A 19,054-nucleotide genomic window follows, 5' to 3' on the forward strand; every position below is an offset into this window, starting at 1 on the left:
TTAAGAGTCTGGGTATTTTGTTGTCCCTGATCTGGAAGGACTTTAAAAAGTTTAGGTTGTGTTTAAGTTCAAGAGTTAAGTTGGAAATATTTCATGCATCAATATTTAATTTGTTATTCATGGACTATCATGCATAACAAATAGCTCATTACTAGTTTCTCATGTGAAAGTGAGGTTAGTAGGTCAGCATGTGTCTATGGTCTACTATTGCAGTTTCTGTATGTCACAGTGCATCAGAAGGATATAAGCAGAGCTTATATATAGAGCAAGTGCTTATCAGGTAAAGTGCAGCTGCTGGTTCTTGGATTGTCACTGCTCTGGAAAGCAGAGCTGTCAGATTGATTATTAGACATACTGAGTTTGCAAAACTGAGTTCTAGGTGAAAACTCCAAAACCCGCAATGATAAAGAAAGGCTTAGCTCTTATAACAACCAGCACTAACTTGTTTTGTGGATGTTCACAACACTAAATGTAACCATACGCATTTAGTGGAATGTTTTGTTAGAGGAAATAGTGCTTCATTACTCCAGAGACCACTAGGCATGAGGTTTATCACCAGTCCATCACATCCCAAACTCTAGTCCAATATTCCAGGATGTTTTTGAAGTCAGGAGCAAAGCGGAAAATGGCCCGTGATCATAGGCCAGAGAAACTCGGCACAGACAGACTCATTATCAGGATGGGGACCCTGGTGCCCCCATAATGCACCACCCATTTTACCATCACAATCGAGTATTTTATTTTTGATTTAATTGTATAAGTGCTACAATTGCACAGGTGATCATACAGCAGCATCAGTACAATGCTCCATATGGATCAAGGAAAAGGAAATACAGAAGATCAGATGTACAAATGGGATTAACTATCCCTATGCACAGACAATTGTGGCTACTGACTCTATTTTCACCCTAAATTAAATCTTTGCCCCAGCAGTAATAAAGTTTTTAAACAAAAAACAAAAACAAAAAAAAAAACAATAGCTTGCCAAACAGACATTATGTGGATGCTCAAAGACAAACCCCAAACCACTAGCTATAGTAACCTTCTAACAAGGAAAAAGAATAGAAAACAAAACTCAAAGGGTTCATCATTGTAGAGTCAAAAGGCAAATACACAGAACAGAGAAGTTAAGCTTCTCACAACCAAAAGAGGAACTTCAAAGACATGACAAATTAAAGATGGGAAATGAAAGAGAGTAAACAGCATAGTTGAAGAACGTCTCCTAAAGGCACAACTAGGACATCTGTCCCCCCGAATAGTTAATGGAAAAAACACATTATTCAATGGAATTGTCGTGGTGTCAAAGCTAAGTTTACAGAGATGCAGCGATTAACTGCAACCATTAATCCTTTTGTTGTGTGTCTTCAGGAGAAAGTTATCTCCACACTGAGCTTTTAAAAATTTCACCTTTTTCAATAACTTTGGCCCCAACAGGAAGCAAACGTAAGAAATGACTGATTTATATTCACATGATTAATAACAGTAACCTACAGGCGAGAGCAGATGACTGACACCACAATAAACATTACAGTATGATCTACGTTCTTTATCACTCAGCTTCCACTCCCTTTACATCAATGGTAGATTTAAATAGCCATAATATTCTGTGGGGCAGTAAATATAATAATACAAAGGGAAAGAAGATGGAATACTTTATGCATTTTAAACAATGGATCAGTTACTTTTATTCATCTGGGACATGGAACATTCTCCACAATCGATCAAACGATTTTTCAAGGAAAGTAGAGTCGTGTTCAAATAAATAGCAATATGTGAATAAAAGAGCTTTTATATCCATATTTCAAATGCAGTGAAAATATTACAGATTCAAGTCTGAAACAAAGCATAAACAAAAGTAATATTAATGTTTTCAAAAAATAGCAGTGTTAAGAAGCAGTGTTAAAATATTAATGTTTTCCCAAGATTTAACTTTACCTATTACAAATTTACATTTCTGGCATTTAGCAGACACCCTTATCCAGAATGACTTTAAAAAATGTTATTTCAGTTTATACAACTGAGCAATTGATGGTTAAGGGCCTTGCTCAGGGGCCACGCATTGGCAGCTTGGTTAACCTGAGATTTGAACTCATGACCTTCTGAAAAGTAATCCAACACCTTAACCAAATTTCTAAATTAAAATTTAGCCATTATTAATCATTAGTTAAGCATTGTTTTTAATAACTGCTGTGCATCTGCATTTCATCAAGTCAAGCCACTTCTGGCAGCTAGAAACAGGTAGGTCAGCCCAGGATAAACATTTCACAGTTCCTGTGAATTTTTGGCGTTTGCTTCAGAAACTGAATTTTTAATGTCACCTCACAAGTTCAGGTCAGTGGATTGATCTGGCCATACCATTGCCTGAACCCTTTTTTGTCTGGAACCAAGATATTGCTGGCATTCTTGTGTGGTTTTTGGGGTCGATGTCTTGATGAAACCCATTTCAAGGTCATTTCCTCTTCAGCATAGGACAACATAATCTCTTCTAATCTATTCTGATGTATTCAAACTGATCTACTGTATGATCTCTGGTATTCGATAAATAGGCCCAACGCTGTGGTATAAAAAACATCTCCATACCCATACCATGATTTTTGTGCCACCGTGCTTTAGTGTCTTCTAGGTGCTGAATTCAAATCACAGTACACAATGAGGTTGCCTGGCATACTGTTGAAGACCACTAGACCTAAAAAGAATGATTTTACTCTCATCAGACCACAGAATGTAATGCCATTCCTCTTTGCACCAATTGATGTGTTCCTTGGCAATTTAATTTAACCGATTCTTCACATGCATTTTTTTCTGCAGTGGTGCTTTATGAGCTTAGCTTCAGTGAAACTTATCGTAACTGTACTTACATGTCATTTTAGATCATCTCTGATCTTCCTGGAGGTGATAATTGGCTGAAATCTTGCCACCCTGACTATCCTCCTATCTGTTTTAACGGAAGTTCTTTCATTGTACACCATTTGAGGTCATTTTAGCTGAGCATCCTGTCATTTGCTGCACTTATTTATACATCTTCCCTTCTCCAATCAACTTAAATTACATTATTCCTCAGAACAATGATTGGAAGGCCCCGTTTTACTTAGCAATTCAGAAGGCAATATATTTTCTAACAATGTGTGGAACATTTATTTCCCTTTTTCTATAATAAAGGATTATTAATGACACCTGCTTTTTTTCACAGAATGTTTGCCAATTAAACATTGCTATTTTTTTTTTACCTGCCCCTTTCAATGTATGAGTCAATACCTGAGAACAAACACTGTCATGTCTATTTTTCACTACCAGTTATTGGCAATGAAGTATCACTGCTGGTAAGAAGTGGGTTATCAGGTTACTGATGTTGTACTGCTATTTTTTAACACATCTATATATCATGAACTTTGTGGAGACCACTTCCCAATTATCGTACTGTAACTATTAAAGAATGAGAGGAAGGAGAGAAAATTCAAAGATGGCAAATTACAAAAGCAAACTGGTATCAGTTTCAATCCTTTTACTGTAGGACCAGATAAAATTCACTTCCTATTTTTAATAAATCTACCCCAACTTGTTCTGAAAATGCAGCTTACAATTTTTAACTTCCACCCTTTTGGCATGAAGCAGAATTAATACCTACTCCAAAACCAGGAAAAGACTATAATGATCCCACCAACTATAAGCACGTAGTTTTAACCATTTGTTTATGAAAAAATGGAGACAAACAAAACCAGGCTATAGAATATATATAATATAGCCATAAAATCTGGCACGGCACTAGGAAAAGAAAGAAGAGACAGAAGGAAGGAAGAAAGACAGAAAGGTCATTTAATACATTTTGTATCTACACTCTGTGATAGACACTTCTATTTGAAATTCTTCTCTCTTTTTCCTCTCTTCCAGTATGGATGGAGCAGACCTCTGCTTTGAGATCGTAAAGCGAGCAGATGCTGGGTTTGTCTACAGTGAAGCTGTAGCCAGGTAAGCATGTCTGCCGATCACCTAAGAAAAAAACTTCATTGTCCTAAAGTCCTAAATGGAGTATTCAGTGGTACACTGTTTAAATCAGTCCACTGGTTTCTGTTTAAGGGAAGATCCTTCAGGCTTTTGATAGTAAGTGACTTTGAGGCAGCAGGAGCACTTTGGCACAGTACCAGAGTAATTATGCAGCATGATACTGCACAACGAACTGTCTGACAGGCAGTTTCCCACATATCACTGCACTTTATAGTGATGTATTGAACAACATCCAAACCACAAAGACTAAGAATTATGATCTCCCTCTGTGAATTCTCCTCAGACTATTCAGCAGTCATTTTGGGCTGCATATTAAACCAGATCAGATTATTGTCTCTCTCTACCATGTATCACTTCAACCAGAAAAATCAGCACAGGTATTGGATTATGGATCATTATGAGTTTATACAAACACTTCCTGTGGACCAACTTAATCATTCTTCCAAAGATGTTCTTACTCACCCAGACTTGTGGCCTGTGTATAAACCCAGAACCCCACAGGCAGAATGAAGCTCTTGACTTCAATGTGTGTAAGGTTTTTTCTTTTTGTTGTTGGTTTTTTCTTACCCCAAACTATATCTATAGTATATAGGGTCACCTGCTTCTCTTCCAACACAAACCTGTAACCGTACTATGTTTTCTACTCTGGGGACGTTACTGTATACAGTCCCATTCATTGCCCTGTTTCTCCTTGTTTTGTCTCACTTTTTCTAGTCATTACATGAGACAGATCCTTGAAGCACTGCGGTACTGCCATGACAACAACATTATTCATCGAGATGTAAAGGTAGGCTCAGAGTCACACTTCTGAAAAGTTACACTTCGCCAAGGTTTGCAAAGCTTCAGTCCATATTAGTATGTTAGTGTGTTCTTCTCTGGGTTTCATGCACATTTCTTTTCTTCAAGATGAACTGTTGGTTCTAGACATGGATTATTTCTGTCTCTCTGTGGGTGCATTTAATGAAAAATCTGATAAACCTTTCCTTTTGATTTTCCCTCTAGTTTAATTCATTATTTCTATAGTTTTACACATACTGTGTTCTCTTATATCTCTGGGGTAATCTTATAAACCTAATGAAACCGCTGGTGTGAAGGAAACTAAACATGTTGTCATACTGATGATGAGATCTCATTTCTCCACAAACAGCCCTTGAATTAATGTCAAGAGTTTTGTTTTACACCCCGTGCTGGGCAGATAGTGAACATTACAGTGGTTAAAGAATTACAGACACATTATTATGTTACTGTTATTACATTAATCTTTTACTTGAAGAATCTTTTTTTGTTATTGTATATTTTTGCATATTCTTTCTTTCAAAAGGTTCTCAGATGCAATGCTAGGATTTTGCACATCATACATGCAGTAATTGCACTAAAATGCATAGTACATTCATTCACACTTAACAAGGCATTTAAGCGTCCTGTCTGATACATATGGTACACTGGAAGTGCAAGAAGATTCTTGCTAAGTAAACAACCCCATATATATATATATATATATATATATATATATATATATATATATATATATATATATATATATATATATATATATAAAATCAGTGCTGTCCATCTGTCAGGGGTTAACAATATGGCTGGGGGGGGGGGTTTAGATAAATATAAAGATATAAATGTTCTTATGCAATCTGCACCTGCCGTCATTATGAAAGACGTTAGCAACAACACTCAAACGGAAGCCACAGAAAAAACTTTCACCAACATGTCAGATTTTTCAATAATATGCACAAGGAGCATTGATGAAACATGCTTTCAGATGAAGACACAGAATAATAAATAATAAACCATCACAATCATCTCTGTTCCTACAACCTACAAAAACTCTTCTGCTTTAAAAGGAAGCACAGACATAAGGCTCCAAAAGCATCTAGACAAATCATCTCTGGAGTTATCTCTTTCATACAATATAGTATCTTTTTGTTACTCTTAATATTACTATTCAGCAACTGTCATCAGTATTTTATGTGGTTCTCTGACATCTGATAAAGTGGTTTTCGTAGATGAACGGATGAAGGACACTTTTGTTTTTTGACACCACTCGAAAGGCCCAGGTTACGATCAAAAGTCACAATCTCTTTTCAGCTACAGGGTTTAAATCTTGGTCATTGTTCAGTCCTGCAGGTGAATTAAATGGCTATATGGCTGTCCAGAGTATGTTGTTCATAAATGTGTTACAAGGCGTTAGTGCACAGAAATAGGATCTAAAGCTAATGTCATACAAAAATGGAGTGACACTTCAGTGTCTTTCCATGTTACAAACCCAGAAGTGTGCGTGTGTGCGTGTGTATGCAAAAAAAACCAAACAGTAGCATTAACAGTAAGTGGTGGTTGTTCTCTGTTGGTACTTTATTCATGGTAAAACATTAGCAATTTGATTCTTTAGAGAAATCCAATGAGTGAAGTAAGTTGTAAACTGATGAGACTCATGAACATAGCATTGTGGATAGTGTTGGTTTAAACAATTTTGTAAATACAAGATTCAGAACATGCTGGATATAATATGTCAGAATGGCCTATTAAAAAACACACACAATCATAGAAACAGGCATATATTTTTATATCAAGGGAAATACTATAATGTGTCAACATTATTTGGTAAATACTGGGAATGAGTCTGAAAATAGACTTGATCAAATAAAGAAAGATGCCCTCTCACACACTCTGAAATTTAACAGCACACAAGAATCCCCACGTTAGCAGAGCACTGCGCATCACACGGCTCCTGGCTGGTTTTTAAGATTACTGAATAACTGAGAGACACTGATAAATGATTGGCAAATACACACTGACACTCACCGTTACACATTTTTCAAATTGTTGCTAAAGAGACGATATCTTGAATAAGGAAAATGTCATATTCTATGTTATCTTATTTGTGTCCTTTTATGCCTATTTGTGGACATACTCATTTTTAAACAGTTAAGCTTAAAATTATTACAAGCTTAACATTGTCTAATTCTGTTGGTAAATGTTTTTATTATTAAATGCTTGAAAGATAAGTATAAGTATAAAGATACGATTATATAAGAACAGATCCAGAAGTCATCATACTTAATAAAGCAATGAATTAACATCAAAAATAATATTGTTTAACCTGTGCTCTTTATTAACATTTATTACCCATTTATTAACATTCAGAACAGGACAATTATTTATATGATTCTCAGCTTCTAAAACAGATGGTTAAATAATGCTGCAGAGTAGCAAATCAAAATCATGAGAAGGCAATATTGACAATTTCTTAAAAACTTCATATGCTTAATGCCATTTTTTTATACATATATTATTCTCTATTACATTTTCTGGCAGTGACATCTTCTGGCAGTTTTCTTTCATGCTATTTTAAGCCCCTCCAAAACACTGTCTATTCTCTACATTAATAACCCACACTGCATATATAAATTATATAAAGGGTAAATAATAATCATATACAGAATGTCTGAAATGTCAGAAATCAACCAGGGGAAAAAGTGCATATACTTATTTATTTGTATGTATTGTATTTATTAGCTAGAATGAATGCATACATTTTCTCTTTTACTTCTTCTTGTCTCCATTACTCATCTCCAACACAATGCGTGTTTTAGCATTTCACTATGGGTCATGATGGAACTGATGGTCCAAAGTTTGAGTCTTTTAAAAGTGAAGCTGCCTCATGTTTTATATTACCTTTTAAAATACCACTGTCACACTGCGTAAGCTGTCCTAATTCATTCATAGTTCTGGACAATTGGCTGTCTCTTATGCTACCATTTTCTCGAAACAAACCACATACATACCGCTTAAACATCTTGTCCAGCAGGAAGTAAATGATGGGGTCTGTACTGCAGCGTAGAACTGCCAGACTGAGGAAAAGATTCTTAATCTCTATGTGTGTTGAAAAATGATGGCATTCCATTAGAAGGTCTCTGGACTGATCATTCTGGACCATGGCAATGAAAACAGACTTATAGGTGTGGTATGGAAGGAAACAAATGACCAGCACAATCTGGATGACCAAAATGTTGCGACACACTCTTGACAAGACCCTCTGTGTGTCAGGGATGATCCTGTGAGTTTTTGTCCTGTTTATGTGCCTGATCACAGCTATGTAGGCACTCATCACCACAACCAGGCAGAGGAAGAATATTGTGATTCCTACGATGGCAAATGCTTGAGAGCCAGAGCCACCAACCTCTACTGGCACACTGTAGCACGGCTGCTCGCTGCTATTTTCCACTCTGCTTGTCTCCACCGTAGCATAAACCACCACTGTGGGAACAATCATCAACAACATAAGGGCCCAAGTTCCTACACACATGCCTATTGCAAATGAAGTTTGCTGCATCCTTGTTAAGAAGATCCCAGGCAAGAATTTGGTGCACCTGCTTGGGCGATGACCATAGTTATGCTGGATAAGTGTAGCAAAGCGAGCTAATGCCAGCCAGGTGAGAATGAGCATGCTTCCTCCAATGTTGGAGTGAAGAACTGGAGTCAGGACATTTATGGCTAACTGACACAACAGACTGGATGAAGACCAGCTGGTGCTAAGAGCGTAGTAGACTGCATTGAACGGCATGGTGAGGCACAGTATCAGATTTGAGACCCCCAGGTTGATGAGGTATACGTGAGTGGGGGTTTTAATGGAAATCTTTGTAATGAAAACCCAAATAGAGAGGATATTTCCAAACAGGCCTACAAGGAGCATGGCACTGTAAAGAATGGGCAGCACCAGATATGTGGTGAATGTCTGACACAAGCAAGAGGATGCATTAAAGTGAACGCCCTGGGAACAGACTGCCATTTGAACCACCAGATAGAAGGGGTATCTGCATTCTAGATAAAAAGAAAAAAGAAAAAAAGTTTGTCAGTCTACTTAACTGTCTTATTAACTGACTGTTTTTTACATAGAAGAAATTCTAAGCTTCAACATTTCCTGTATGAGCATATATAGTGTGGTTTTGACAATTCATTTCAAATTAGAACTGATACATTAACGTTCACAGAGACAGTGAGGTACAACAAAGAAGTCCTTAGTGCTTATTATACAACATGAAACTACTTATGAATTTTAGAACTAGTACAAATTGATATCCCAGCATATTATTTAACCAGTGATTTTTTTTCCCCACAATGCACAACACAGCAAAACATCTTCTGCTAATATAAATAAATATTTACTTGTTTTTATCAAGGTGGTACTGTAACAGTTACAAATTACTGTACAGATTACTGTATGCGTTCAAGAAGGAAATAATACGCTACCAAGAAAAAAACAGTTGCTTTGGTGTTTTGGCCCACACCCTGATGTGAAGTTAATCCAAATAATGTATTTAAAGGTTAGCAAAAGCAATTGTCATTTTTTGCTCTCTATTTTCATCAAATGCATTTTCTTATAAAAGAAAGTATCCACTTACTGTACTGGAAACATCTGTCAGTGACAAGTGTGTATGTGCATTCTGGTGATCAGTCCCTGCAGGAAGTTATATAGACATTTCATTTCCCTTTTCCTATAAAGAAGACTACCTATTATTCAAGTAACTACAGTAATACATGAGTTCAACTTAAAGAGAATTCATATAATGAAGACGTGGCTGAATTCTGATGAACAAAATTACAAAAAAATGTTTTGATTAAAATCTAAACAGCGTCTCTGCCAATATGTGTATAAAATTATGCAGATATGAGCCACAAGCTGCTGGTAAACAGAAAGGTCATCTCCAAATGTATCAAACCTTGAGGAGACTGGTTGAACACGGCAGAAGACCACGTCGGGTTTCACTTCTGTTGGGCAAGAACAGGAACCTAAGGTTACAAAGGCATAGGGTCACTTAAACTGGACAGCTAAAGACTGGAAAAAAGTAGTCTTGTCAGAATAATCTAGATTTCTGCTGAGGTTCACAGATGGGTCAGAATTTGCCACATCATGAATCTATAGACACAACCTGGTTTATATCCTGTCCAGGCTGGTGGATGTGGTTTAGTGGTGTGGGGACATTGCATGGTTATTTTTACAAATAATTTATTGCTTCATAGCCACAAACACTTTGAGAATTGATGCGGATTATGTGCACAAACCATCATGGCCACATCCCATCCAACAATTCACTAACAATACAATGAGGTCATTGTTCTTCAGTAGTCTTACCAGTCACTGGACCTGAATCCAGTAGGACACATTTGGAATGTGGTAGAATGTGAAATTTAATGCAAGTGCACCCAAAAATGTGCAGGAATTGTGTTTTGTAGTCATTTTATCATGAAACGGAATCTCAAAGAAATGTTTACAACATATTGTTTAATGTAATTAGGCTGTTTTGAGAACAACAGGAGTTCCTTCCCAGAATTAGTGTTGTACTTTCTAGCCTTGCCTGCCTGTAAATGTCATATCTGTTAAAGAGCAGTAAATGCAATCTGAAAATGTCTAAATCCTTGCTAAATTTGAGTGCTATCTCAAGATTTGATCAGGTTTCTACATGTTATAAAATAGACACAAGTCTAATCAGTTCTGTTTCTAATCAGATACTGTCAGTGTCCACAGTTTAAACTCAGTCTATACCAGGGGTCGGCAACCCGTGGCTCTTTCATCCCTTTGCTGCGGGTCCCTGTAGATTTGGAAAATAAATATTTAATTTAAATTTATTTTATTTTAGTTAGTTAGTTTTTAAAAAATGAAATTTTAAGATTGTCATAACTGTCGACTTGCGAAATCCGACACACAGAAGCAGACGCATTTTTGGTTTGCTGCAGCCGGCAAGTTTTTATGTCATGAATACGAAGAGGACTCAATTAGACATTAAACATTTTATTTGAAAGTAACCTTCAACCCAGCATCTTTTTTGTTAAGATTATTTCAAACTGTTCAAAATATTTTTGTTTGCCTGCAGAAATAAAATTTCGTTTACTCGGTAGCAGTTCATTGATTTCATAAATGCAACACACTAGAGTTTTTTCTATACTTTCCATAAAGGTAAAAAACGACATATGCAGTGTTATCTTCATTTTAGATGTCAAAAGGGTTTTGTGGCTCCCTGTTTTTATTTTTTCTGTGGGAAACAGGTCCAAATGGCTCTTTGAGTGTTTAAGGTTGCCGACCCCTGGTCTGTACAGATGACAGCAACAGATGTTTTAAACTGTTTAACTGTTTAAATGAACAAATAATGTTAATAAAAAGAATTTAGACAATAGAACAGAATTAATCAGCACTTGTTTCCCCAATAATGTTAATGTGTCCAGACACTCTGCAGCCAACATTTAAATTATTTTTATTTAGCATAAATGATCTTTTCCCAGTAGATGTAAATTGAATGATAGTGTCTTTCAGGTAAATTGGAATAGTTGCAATATATAAAGAGATTTGTGCAAATAAGACACTCATTTCAGGTCAGAATGCCAGTAGTTTTTAATACTATAACATATATAGTAGATGTCAAAGTTTTTTGATGCTTGATGCTTTTCCCAGGCCACCACTCATACCAGTCAGTGATAAAAAGTATAATAATTCAATATAAAAGATATATGTATATTGTACAGAAAGGTAAGCACCTCGGTTTCATTCCCATCTCATCAGTGAGGCTCTAAAACCCGTACTGTACATCAACTCCTTGACATTAAGAAGTATAGAATAAATTAGTTATAAGCAGTCATCTGAAATCCATTTTTATACCTATTCTTAAATACGTAAAAGCACAATTGCTGTTCAGTTCTATACATCACATTATTTAGTACCATGTTATGTACTTTGTTGCTTAGGAAAGTAGGAGCTAAAGGTCCACACATGCAGGGAGAGAAAATGATAATATACTGTACAGTTTCTTATCGCTGAGATAGAACCTCAAGTGTAAATCCTTTGTGTCTTTAATGGGTCATCTGTCCTATGGAAAGGTTCATACAATTTTATGTTGAAAGTAAATTACAGTTCAGTTAATTTTCTTTAAATCTATTTCAATTCAGTTTAGTTATGTAATCTTAAATCCAGGGTAAAATATATTGCAATTCCAACTTTCTAGCTTGTCTGTTCAGAGTAGGCAGCAACTTCCTTGTGGTTATTTTGTGTGTACTTTGCTTTTTCATACAGATATCCAAACACCCAATCATGTGGGAGCAACACAATGCACAGTGACCTGCAGATACAGGTCAAGAGCTCCAGCTAAGGTTCTCATAAAACATTAGAATGGGGGAAGTGTTGATCTCAGTAACTTAGACAATGACTTGGTTGTTGGTGCCTGATGACTGGCTGGTTTAAGTTTAAGAAACTGCTGATCTCCTGGAATTTCTATTTATATAATGGCATGAAAACTAAAAAACACAACCAGTGAGCAAAAATATGTTGCTGCCTCGAGGTGACAGTAAGGCTATGGTAACTTAAATGAAATTATCTAAATGAGAATTAACTTATATTATATGATATAATCACTTTTTATAACCACGTTGAGCAGAAAACATAGAATGCTGAACACGTCCATTTTTAAGGCAGATAGGCTGCAACAGCAGAAAACCACGTCATGATCCACTGCGGGCTAATAACAGGAGTCTGAGGCTGCAGACTATGGAATAAAAACACTGTCAATAATACGTAATTCAAAGCATTTGTGTGTAAATTTAAATTTTGCGGAGTTGGATCCCAAAATCTACGGCCACGACAGTTTACAGATATGAGATTTTGTATGTTTGTTCAAATACAGTACAACTCCAAAATGTATGACTATAACAGTTTACACCCACAACGCTTGTTTTCACATCACCTCTTTTTCACACACGAAAACCGTCTGCGAAACAACTGTCAAAAATACGTCATCACGTTCACAGGCATTACTATCCGAGGGAAGATGAATCGATTCCACGAAGTGCGCAAGCACCCCGCCCTCTTTTAAACCACTGGCGCCCAAATGGCGGATCAGCAGCCAAGTGCTCACTCATCGTCAGTGTTGTATAAAGTACTAGAAAGCAATACTTGAGTAAAAGTACAAGTATCATACTAGAAAAAGACTTTGGTAGAAATGAAAGTCACCTTTTAGAATATTACTCAAGTAAAAGTCTTAAAGTATCTGATAATTACTGTACTTAAGTATCAAAAGTCATTTACTGACATTTAATGTACTTAAGTATTTGAAGTAAAAGTAAAATTCCAGTGATTTTCGGCAGGCATAAGAGCAGGGACGGTTCTGGGGTTTCATCTTTAGGGGTTTTAGCCCTCAGTGAGAATTTAAAACAAGAAGAGTTTTATTATATATTATATGACTACATAGTAAGCCAAAAGTTATGGTATTATTAAGTGACAAAAGTGGACACCAACATTTTATGCATGATGTTAATGATGCCAGTCTTGAATCAAATCAGTTCATGTATGTGTGCATTCTCTACAAACAGTGTGTCCAATGAATGCAGTCATTAATAAACTAATATTCACAAAGACCAAATCAATAAATGTTATTTTTATTTAGTATTGTATGGATTGTTTGCATTAATATTTTGTTTGTGTTACAACTCGTAATAAGAATAGTGACATTTCACTGCTTTTGGTTGCTGTATTTGCAGCTTTCCGATTAATGTTATACATTAACGCCTCCATCTCTGACTGCGCATGCACGCTGCGCGTACCTGTGCTTCTCTGTACAGCGTGCGGAGTGTAATGCAATCTAGGAGCAGTGATTCACCAAACCTCCCTTATTGCAGTCACACACATTTCTTCTGATTATTTTGTAGTAACGAAGATGCTTAGTGGAAATATAATGGAGTAAAAGTATACAATTTATCTAGGAAATGTAGTGGCGTAAAAGTGAAAGTTGACATAAATTTAAATAGCGAAGTACAGATACGTGACATTTCTACTTAAGTACAGTAACAAAGTATTTTTACTCCGTTACATTACAACACTGCACATCGTCTCAGGTAAGTTGTTTTTTCCTTCCAAATTCGGACATGTTTAAGGGTTAGTTATCACTAATAACAGAGAGGAGTAATATTACAGAGATAGGTTAACTATAGTAAGTAAGATTAGCTCTCAGAGTAAGGTTACATTAGGTGCTTAAAGAATACAGCTGTTTAGGAGGTCATCACTGCAGTCTGTAGCATGATGAGATAGGCCTACATAAAAGAATTAGCAATTTTAAGTGTTAACTTACTAACAGCTGTGTACATGCACTGGAATACACAGGTCATGCAATATGTGTTCACTGCTTAAGTGTTAAAGTCATATTTTATTGTTTATCAGGTTCCATTAGGTGACATCTTACACTCAGCCCAGAATCTGGTGTCGATGTTGACCAACACCTTAAGTGTTGGACAACAGAAAATGGCGAACCAGTCCAATATCAGTGGACAGTCAGCACAAGAAAGAAGGTCCAAGTCAAATGGGCAGTCAGTGCAGCAGGAAATGGCTAGGTGTGAGATGTGTGTATGTGTGTGTCTTTTATGTAGGCCTATCTCATCATGCTACAGACTGCAGTGATGACCACCTAAACAGCTGTATTCTTTAAGCACCTAATGTAACCTTACTATGAGAGCTAATCTTACTTACTATAGTTAACCTATCTCTGTAATATTACTCCTATCTGTTATTAGTGATAACTAACCCTTAAACATATCCGAATTTGGAAGGAAAAACCAACTTACCTGAGACGATGAGTGAGCGCTTGGCTGCTGATCCGCCATTTTGGCACCAGTGGTTTAAAAGAGGGCGAGGCGCATGCACACTTCGTGGAATCGATTCATCTTCCCTCGGATAGTAATGCCTGTGAGCGTGATGACATATTTTTGACAGTTGTTTCACAGACCGGTTTCGTGTGTGAAAAAGAGGTGTTGTGAAAACAAGCGTTGTGGGTGTAAACTGTCATAGTCGTACATTTTGGAGTTGTATTTGAACAAACATACAAAATCTCGTATCTGTAAACTGTCGTGGCCGTAGATTTTGGGATCCAACTACGCAAAATTAAAATTTACACACAAATGCTTTAAATTACGTACGATTATTATTGACAGTGTTTTTATTCCATACAGACAGAATACAGTCACTATGTGTGTGTGTCTGTGTGGGTGAGATATGTCTCCTAGTTATGATTATATGTGGTCTGTTGGTCTGTATCTGCATGGGAGTCTTGGTTCTTGAACATGTCTGGTTTAGGCTACTTTCTGACGTTGCGTTTGGCTCTGCAACAAGGCAATTGTAACACCAGGTACAGCACTGGATGCAGACAGCAACTAAGTGATGATAAAAGTATCAACAAAGTCTTTACACAGAATTCTTTCTGCTTCATTTTACAGTCTTTATTTTCTAACCCTATCATCCTGATCCGCTGCACATGGTAGGGCAGGAAGCAGACCACAAACGAAAGCAGAGAGGCCAAGATTTTTCTCCGTATTCTCAGACCAATACCAAATCCCACCAAACTCTTTTGCTTTACCTTGTACAAATGGAATATCAGCAGCCCGTAGCTGACCAGCATCAAGCCCAGCATGAAGGAGAAGATTCCCACACCAATGCTGTGCAGGCCATTCATTTGATCAGTTTTTCTATTTAATACCTGATCAAAGCAGGATTTTAGGTCTTTCCCTGTGTATTTCAGGCCTATTTTATATATTATAGAGCCAGTGACAAATGTTAATCCCACTATCCAGGTGCTGAGGCAGAGGAACCAACAGAGACGTGGATGCTTGAAGATTTTTAACAGACTGCAGCGCAGCTGTACTACTGTAACACATCGATTGATGCTGGTCCATAGCAAGAAACTCATATTGCAATAGATGTTGACATAGAAACAAGACACCATAATAAATTCAGTCGCAGAGCAGACCACAGTGTTTGGCTTCCACTGGGAACTATGTATATAGTAAGCCATTCTAAAGGGAAAGCTACTGCACAGCATCAGGTCAGAGACCACTAGGTTTAAAGTGAAGATGACTCTGGGTGTCTTTTCTGTCTTCCAGAGGTCCAGTGCGGCCAATCCGTTGGTCAGGAAGCCCAGGATAGCCAGAAAGAGATAAAGCCAAGGCAGAACAGTGAAGTGGTAGTCTTCAGGTTTCAGGAAACAGCTTTTGCAGACCAGAGGGGGTGGGGAAGTGTGAAAAAAGAGATGAGGTGGTGGTGAATTTCCTGTCTCACATTTCACTTAATGCAAAATTAGCTTTACATGTACACTGTGGAGCAATGCCAATGACCCAGGTACACCTTTTCACGACATTTACAAGAAAACAAAAATATTTTTTTTTAAAAATGTTCTTACTCATCATGCCATTTAACTGTCTCAATAATTGACTATACCGACTTTAAATTTATTTGTAAATTATGAAACTCCATTCAATAAATGTTTGTAAAGTTCTAACACACTCTTATATCCTGATAATTGCCTAATGATTTGAATCAGATATATTAGAATAGAGGACAAAAGTAAAAATGTCGATTCCTGGGGCCTAGAATTGCAGGCTTATATCATTGGGACAGGTTTGGATTGTTTACATTTGGCAGGCACCCTTATCTAGCAGGACATTTATTATTACTGAGCAGGTAGTGTTTTGCATCAGCCATCCAACATCTTAACAACTAAGCTACCAGTTTAGTAAAATTATATTTCAAAACAAATTACATAAAGATAAAAATGATTGTAGCACTGTCCATAAACATTTGTTGAATTTGTTGATGATAGTATACCTTTCATTGCAGACTGTCCCGTTGATTCTAGTGCAGGTTCTTGAATAGTCCAGTTCTGACATACTAGCCTTGTTTTATTGCTGGTTTCTTCTTGACTTCTGATGCAGCATTTGCATTCATCACAGGGGCTTACCATAGGTGGACTTTTTTCTTTTTAAGAAGGAAGCAAACCTAATGCATTTTCAACCACATCCTCTTATTACTATTGTTTACTGCTTCCTGTTTGTAATTCATAGCAGTTCAGTTTAAAGCTAAATATATCCAATCATAAAAGATACATTAGTTGGTTGGTCTTTTTCAGCTTTGAGACGGAGAAAAATACAGGTTGGTAAAACGGGAAGGACCACAAATAAAATGAAACTACTGCAGTACTTTATATGAACATTTGTATATATTATTTATCAATATTTTAATGTACATTGAAAGATGATGCTTATTTACAATAATAACCACAGATTTACAAGCTACATAGTAAACCAGAGTGGAATAGCCATTTTATGTATTTACATTCATGTAATTGGATGAAAGATATTAATGGTCTTTCTTTACAACGTGCTGGTATTGCTTTGTGTACCATGCTCCCTTTGGTTTCTTCCCTTATCGTAGCTGGAGCTGCTGTAGTCAGAAGTCTTCTGACAGAAGCTTCTTTGCAGTGCCTGCAGTACTGTCCTGCGCACTGAGCCGCATAGCAAAAAGTACATCACTGGATCCAGACAGCTGTTGAATGCAGACAACAACAGAGATAACTCATTCATCTTGTCCACTAACTGAATCCACTGACATGAAATGTCTGTGATCTGTGTGTAGATATAAAAGATCCTCACAATGTGATAGGGTACAAAGCACAAGGTGAAGAGAAAGAGGACAAAGAAGGACTTCCGAGCTGTTCTGCTGTACTTGGCTGCATTTGGAAAGTCTGGCTTCTCCTTAGAGATCTGAAGCAACCCCATTGCTATCTTTCCATAAGAGAATACAAGAATGCCATAGACCACCCAGAAAGCAAACACAACAACTATGTTTATGTAAGCCTTCCATTTGGCATTCTGCAGGTGTTTGTACTCGAAACACTTTTCTGATGATGTATGATCTCCACCCAAGGCAATTAGAGGTGTTATGAAGACAGCAGTTGTTACCCAGAGGAGGCAACATGTGATAATGCTCTGCTTCCTGCTGAGGAACCTCTGCTTGCTCCAGATCCTTTGCAGTTTCACATAACGATCTATACTAATAACCCCCAGCAGAAAAATGCTTACGTACATGTTCATGTAGAAAGCATTGCCCACTACCCTGCAGATCACAGGATGCATGTTCCAGTAGTTATTATTGGCATGGTAAACCACACGGAAGGGCAGACAGGCCATGAAGACCAAATCCGCCAGAGCCAGGTTAATGAGGAAGATGCGCACTGAATTCTTCTTGGAGTGCATTCGCAGGAACACCCAGAGGGCTAGCATGTTGCCGCCTGATCCAAACAGGAAGAAGAGTGAGTAGAAGACAGCTAGTGGAACCCGGAGAGTGCCATCATTCAAAGTGTTATTTGAGCAGGTTGTGGTTAGATTATTTGTTTTTTGTATTCCTGCAGTACTGGGGACGGTCTTGTGGAAATTGTACTCTGCCATTATATCTGTAGTCATTCAAAAAAAAAATAAAAAGCAATGTTTGGGTTTATGTGATGTTGCTCCAGCATAACAAGATCATCATTGTTTGCATCAGCATTTCATTCCTAGCAAGCACTTTCACTCAGCATAAACTCCAGCAAAAAATAGACATATGTGCTTGAGATCAATTCCAGCATAAATACTTCATAACAAATAATCAACATCAATATGCAAAACCAGGAATTATTTTTTTTACCACTAATTTTCACATTTTCAGAGGCACACCAGTTAGAGTAGACAAATTAAAAACATGTTACTGTCATGTTAGTGTTAAAGTCCAAATTATTTTAGATCAATACGATTAAGTTACTTACTGTGTGTTTTTCTTTCAGGTCACCACAAAGTACTGTTTCACAGCCTCGTGAAAGCTGCCCTGTGCTACTCGGCCAATTGTTATTATTAATGATAAAACCTTAAATTAACCTTAAAAACCTCCACCTTAAATTTTGTGCTATATACTATTTGAAACCTTTTCGTCAAGTGTCACTGGTTATGAATTGCAGATCAACACTTTTGGGTGGTAATATGCAAAGGCTCTTTTTTTTTTTTTTAAGATTACAAAAGGGAAGCTGCGACCACAGGATTTTGAAAGCCTCAGTAGCAAACACGTGAACATGATTGTAATCAGTTTGGGCATATGTCTGTTCTAAACCTCACAATGTTTATACAATAGGTGTATTGAATCTTATATAATAATGTCTGAGAAGGGACTGCTAATAAACTTACCTAAAATATTTTTGCTTTTGAAACA

At 36.9% G+C, this 19,054-nt stretch overlaps 2 protein-coding genes across 15 annotated transcripts in view; one reads left to right on the forward strand and one right to left on the reverse strand.

Annotated features, from left to right (window-relative positions):
- Positions 1–19,054, forward strand: part of caska (calcium/calmodulin-dependent serine protein kinase a) — a 123,380-nt gene that overhangs the window by 80,613 nt on the left and 23,713 nt on the right. For all 7 annotated transcript variants that reach the window (XM_047814798.1, XM_047814799.1, XM_047814796.1 and 4 more), the window contains 2 exons: positions 3,889–3,966; positions 4,717–4,789. In XM_047814798.1, the coding sequence (XP_047670754.1) occupies positions 3,889–3,966; positions 4,717–4,789 (151 nt within the window). The remainder of the gene's footprint in view (positions 1–3,888; positions 3,967–4,716; positions 4,790–19,054) is intronic.
- Positions 6,343–18,847, reverse strand: gpr34b (G protein-coupled receptor 34b). Of its 8 annotated transcripts, none has more exons than XM_047814806.1 (5): positions 16,646–17,187; positions 15,402–16,029; positions 9,735–9,804; positions 9,417–9,472; positions 6,343–8,835 (listed from the first exon to the last, which is right to left on the reverse strand). In XM_047814806.1, the coding sequence occupies exon 5, from the start codon at positions 8,801–8,803 to the stop codon at positions 7,622–7,624; it is 1,182 nt and encodes a 393-aa protein (XP_047670762.1). In that variant the 5' UTR covers positions 8,804–8,835; positions 9,417–9,472; positions 9,735–9,804; positions 15,402–16,029; positions 16,646–17,187; the 3' UTR covers positions 6,343–7,621. The 8 variants fall into 8 exon arrangements, with proteins under 8 accessions (XP_047670762.1, XP_047670760.1, XP_047670761.1 ...); XM_047814804.1 differs by having other exon boundaries at positions 6,343–7,576; positions 7,611–8,828; positions 9,417–9,804; XM_047814805.1 differs by lacking the exon at positions 15,402–16,029 and having other exon boundaries at positions 6,343–8,828.

This window comes from Tachysurus fulvidraco, chromosome 6 (assembly GCF_022655615.1).
Source record: "Tachysurus fulvidraco isolate hzauxx_2018 chromosome 6, HZAU_PFXX_2.0, whole genome shotgun sequence".
Lineage (NCBI taxonomy): Eukaryota > Metazoa > Chordata > Actinopteri > Siluriformes > Bagridae > Tachysurus > Tachysurus fulvidraco.